This window comes from Leucopleurus acutus (assembly GCF_964270905.1).
Source record: "Leucopleurus acutus genome assembly, chromosome: X".
Taxonomy (NCBI): Eukaryota; Metazoa; Chordata; class Mammalia; order Artiodactyla; family Delphinidae; genus Leucopleurus; species Leucopleurus acutus.
The window spans coordinates 42,065,589-42,070,940 of record NC_139148.1 but is presented as its reverse complement, the minus strand read 5'-3'; the positions used below and the strand labels follow the sequence as shown (position 1 = coordinate 42,070,940).

Genomic DNA, 5,352 nt, shown 5'->3' with positions numbered 1-5,352 from the left:
GTATCAAGAGAAACCCAATTTAATTGATTTCGATAAACATAGTCCCATGGCAATGATATTAAGGGAAATATTCCAGATTTAATATCAAACTCTCATAGAAAAAAACCTAATACAGTCTATTATGAAGAACAGCTGCTTTCACATCTTCCATAATGGGGAATAAGTGCTATCTACCGAAAAAAGAGTTTATCAAATGATATAAAATTAGAGGTTTAAAGATAACCACTAAAGGAATAACAATGATAAATATACTATAAATGTTGTAAATTATTAGAAAAGATGCATAATCGGAAAAAATGTAAAGGAAACACTAGGGCATCAAATCCAGTTTTCAGAAGTAGCAACAGTTGATAATGCCAATATTCTTGCCCCAACCTATTCTACGTTCAAGATTTTGGCTTCTTCTTTGTGTGGACCTTCCCCCTGTCTGAGCTAGATCATGCAGTCTTCCCAGAAATACTATGAGCTACCTGATAGGCTTTTAGGAGATCTGCTTTTTACTTAAATTCACCAGAGTTTATTTATGCTGCTTTTGATAAATAACTATCTCATTCAGAAGTTGGTATCCAGAGTGATGATACCTTTAACGGACCCCAGGGAAATGCGAGATTTGGTTTTCTAGGCTGGTTGGGACTGAAGGCAGGGGAAATCCACGTGGCATTAAGGAAGGGGGCTCTGGCATTCCTTGGCATACAGTGGCAGATAACTGCTTTAATGATCATCTGTGCTTATCTGGATGAAGTCAACACTGAAAACAAGGCTTTGGGTAGTTGAATATCCACCCCAACCAAAGAGTACAAAGGACGTGAGGGACTGCTTCCTCACGGGGGTGGCTGTTTCCAATGGGGCTGGTCAGCACAAAGAGAAAGAATGGCAAGTTCAAATTCCTAAATTCTCTGCTCAAGACATAGACCGAAACCCGAGGATTCTGTAAAGATAATTATTACTTTGTGCATCCATTGAATTCCTGGCCTAAATTTCCAGTTTGTCATTTGAAACTTCGGTTACAGATCATGAAAGAAGGAGTTGGGGGCTGAGAGTTAGAATGGTAATAATGTGGGAGGATGTGGGAGAATGTGAATACTTTAAAATCCTAATTCCCACTGAGCTTTCTCTGTAAGCTGAAACCAATTCCATTTCCCCCTGAAGAGACTGTATCTACCTTAATTAAAGACCCTGTTGTTACTTCAACTGAGAGTGATACTTTTTAAGGGAAGCCAATTTTCATACCTCCCCACCCCACCCTTCTATTTCCAGACCTAGAATTGTCTTGTGTACTAAACACTTTATGTGCTTTACAAACATTAATTCATTTAATTCTCTCAACAACCCATGAGATAGTTACTACCACTATCATCCTCATTTTGCAGATGAGGAAACTGAGGCACAAAGAAATTAAGTGCCTTACCCAAGGCAACTTGGGGACAGTAAGTGGTAGAGATTGTTTCTGAACCCAGGAGAACCTATGCTCTTAATCACTACATTATCCTCCACCCCCACCCTGAGTGAGCTTGTGTCCCCTGATTACAGCTTTGAATATATGGAGGGAGTGATTGAATAGGGGTACCTTCAGGCATTGGAAAAATGAAGAGAGTCAGACATCAGGAGTCTCTTGAATTGTTTATAGATATCATCCTTTATTAAATCCACAAAAGAAAGGACAGAAAGGAAAATGAAATCTCTATCTCTGGGAAGCTGAGTCATGAATTAATTTCTGTTGTGTAAGGTTTTGCATACATATGACACCCCTTGAGCCATTCAGATAAATCATGGCCAGAATAGTGCTGGCTCCAAGAATCCCTGGGAAATGAAGGGAGAGAGGGAGGATGAAGTGGACAGGCTGATGGGGTGGTAGTGCCACTATCCTGGCTGCCCAGAGTCCAAGACATCCCCATGAGACTTACCAGGTATTCATACCGTTTTGTGAGGACACTATCTGCTTGGCACACATGATGTCATCCAGAATATGGCGGTTGAACAGTTCTAGGAGGAAGAGAGGGATATAGTAATCTGGTGTATTGGGGACAGGGTGACAGTGTATGAAGGGACAAGGGGTTCTGGGTTTCTTGGGGCCTGAATAACTTCAACCACTATATTGCCTGATTTTAGATGACCTTGATTCACTTATTAGCTGGCTATGAATTACATCAACTGCCATGTTGACTGGTTCTGTACAACCTTAACTCATTGACTGATCCTGAGTGATCTTGACTGTCATGTTTGTTGGTTATGAATAACCTCAACCACCATATTGGCTGGTCCTGGACAACCTCAGACTCCATGTTGGCCAGTTCCAGATGACTTCAACTGTCATTTTGTGTGGTTATGAATGATCTCAACTGCAATGGCTGTTGGCTGGCTGGAAAGCCACTCCACTGCAAGGTTGGTCAGTCCTGGGGACTCTTCAAACACTATGTTGTCAGGTCCTGGATAACATCAACACCCATTTTTACTAGTTACAAGTGACCTCAGTCTCTATGTTGGCTAGTCCTGTTCAATTTCAGCTACCATGGTGCCTGGTCCTAGATGACATCAACTGCTATGGTGGCTAGACAAGGATGACCTTAACTGCCATTCTGACTAGTTAATGATCTCAACCACTATGTTGACTAGTCCTGGATAACCTCAGCCTTCAAGCTGGCAAGTCCTGGGTGATCTCTTCTGTCACTGTGGCAGGACTTGGACAACTTCAACCTCCACTTGGGCTGGTCCCAAATAACCACAGTCTCCATTTTGGCCTATCTTGGACAACCTCAAACACCATTTTGGCGAACCCTGAACAACTTCTACTGCTATTCAATTTTGTCCTCAACAATACCACACTCTTGTCTGAAAAATTCTCTCCTTTCTGCACAGAGGTACCTTGTTTCTGTTCCTACAGACAGATGTCTGCTTCTTCCTTCAGGGCCTGGACAACCCCAACCCCAAATCAGGACAGTTCCCCCCTCCATTCCACTTGGAGCTAAGTGTATTGTTTCCTGAGTCCTAGAAAATGGCAGCCTCCATTCTAGGTGAGGTTTGGGAGCTCTGAGTCCTCCTTACCTAGACAACATCTCAGTGCAGTCTGGGTAAGGATACAGGCTGGTGTCTGTAACAGCCCAGGCAAGTCTGCTCCTTTCCCTATCATTTTTCTGCTTGTTACTCAAGGCTATGGCTTAGACAGTCTTGCCCTCTGCGTGTTGGGGAGTGAGGCCAGGCAGGGCTTCAAGGTGTCCTCAATGCTGCCTCACCATGACACTCCATGTGACAGAGGTTCTGGGTAGGTGTAACACCACTGTCACACCACCAGGTGGAGTTCAGCTGGAAAATGCCATATGCACTGCTGCCTTCAGGATTGTGGTCCACGAAGGAGGTGTCAAAGCCACTTTCATAGTGTGCCATGCACAGCACTGGGGCAGGGAGGGGGGAGGTAGCAGATGGGCATGGGTCTTGGTAATAGGAGAGAGGGTAGGATGAGGGAATGGGGCAGGGATGGGTTTGTTTGTTTGTTTGTTTGCTTTTTTGTTTTTTGGTTTTTTTTGCGGTACGCGGGCCTCTCACTGTTGTGGCCTCTTCCGTTGCAGAGCACAGGCTCCGGATGCGCAGGCTCAGCGGCCATGGCTCACGGGCCCAGCCGCTCTGCGGCATGTGGGATCCTCCCGGACCGGGGCACGAACCCGCATCCCCTGCATCGGTAGGTGGACTCTCAACCACTGCGCCACCAGGGAAGCCCCCAGGGATGGTTTTCATCTTAGTTGTTGGGGGTGAATTCTTGGTTTGGGGTTGATGTTGGTGATTCTGGTGAGATACCAGTAATGGTGGTGGTGATGGTATCCATGGTGATAACAGCAGTGATGACATGGATGGTAGTGATGGTGGTGTTAGTAGAGATGAGGGTAAATGGTTGTGAAGGCAATGATGATGAAACTAGGGTTAGTTAAAGTACTCATCATAGTCAGAGGGTGACTGAGAGGATCATTCCCTAGCCTGGGAGGTAACAAATGGCAATGGGGGAGGGCTTGGGTCTGAGTGTGGTGGGCGGCTCGTGGCATGGGGTGACAAGTCTCACAGCCTCCAATGGTGTAGCCCTTGAAGCCATTGAGGCCCGCCTCCTCCAGCTTCATTGCCAGGTCGCAGCGTTGGAAGATCTTGGCATCCACAGTGGCAGGCATCAGCATGGCCAGGGTCACCACCATCGTGTCCCAGGCCTGCATTATGACATGCACAAGCCCTCCTACCTGACCCATTGCTTCAGACTCACCCTTCAGTGCTCAGAACTAAGGGTATGCTGGAATTTTGGGCTCTGTGAAGATCTAAGTGACAGATTCTGGAACAGAGAAGCCAGAGGGTTGGGCATCTCACCATCTTCCCCTGTGCTAGCTCTGTTAAAGACAGAAACAAAGAAAAAGAAAGATACTAATGTATACACAGAGGTGGAAGGAGACAAGGACAGGGAGAAACCCAGAGATATCAGAAAGGGATGCAGGGAGAGAGGGGCTTGGGACACAAAAAGGACAGACAGGTCCCAGGTACTAGACCTCACACTCAGCCCACATTCCCCTACATTCCTTAACACTGTCCCACTCTACTCCCATTAATCATGCTCTTCCACTTGGTTACCTCCATTTCCACTCATTCTGCCCCTCATCACCTCCATTTCCCCCACTCTGCTGAGTAGTCAGCTCTGGTCACTACACCATGCCTACTACCACCTCGGATTCCTCATGCTTTATAAAATATGACCACTGTGCTCTCCCCTTTGTTCCACATTACCTCTATTTACTCATTCTCAGCACCTCCTTCACCTCTCTTCACTTAGTGTGCTCGTTCCACCCTCATTTACTGGAATCTGCCCCATGTTACACCCATTTAATCAGACTCTGCCCCACATTACATATTATGTATACATGTTCACTCTACTGCTTTTTCACCCCCCTTCTCATTCTACGTTTTATTCCCTCATCCACTTACACTGCCTCTTATCCACCTATATTCATTCACACTGGGCCTCGTGTTACTGCAATTCCCTAACCCTCTACTTACTCTTACCCAAGCTCTCTCACATCCTATTCCTTCTTCACCTCCATTCACTCCCACTCAGACTCTCATTTCCTACTTTCATCTTCACTGCCTGACACCGCATCAAATGACTCCCATCCGCTCTCACGTGGCCCATCCTTCACCTTTGTTCATTGACTCTGGGCCTCATTCCCTCCCTCATTCACTCTATTTCTGCCCCTTCTTCACTTCTATTCTCTCAAGCGCTTCTCCCATATTACCTGCATTTCCTGAAACTGTATTACTCCCAAACACTAGCCCAAGTTATCCACACATACTCACTCTACACTTGGTCACCTCCATTCTTTCTCAATC

General features: G+C 45.8%; 1 protein-coding gene across 1 annotated transcript; it reads right to left on the bottom strand.

Moving 5' to 3' along the window:
- Positions 1 to 1,700: 1,700 nt before the first annotated feature.
- Positions 1,701 to 4,193, bottom strand: LOC309978557 (sperm acrosome-associated protein 5-like; the record flags this gene model as incomplete). The annotated part of the gene is made up of 4 exons (XM_082865093.1): positions 1,701 to 1,800; positions 1,905 to 1,983; positions 3,231 to 3,389; positions 4,049 to 4,193. 4 exons carry the CDS (start codon positions 4,191 to 4,193, stop codon positions 1,701 to 1,703), a joined length of 483 nt encoding a protein of 160 aa, XP_082721219.1.
- Between the last annotated feature and the right edge of the window lie 1,159 nt (positions 4,194 to 5,352).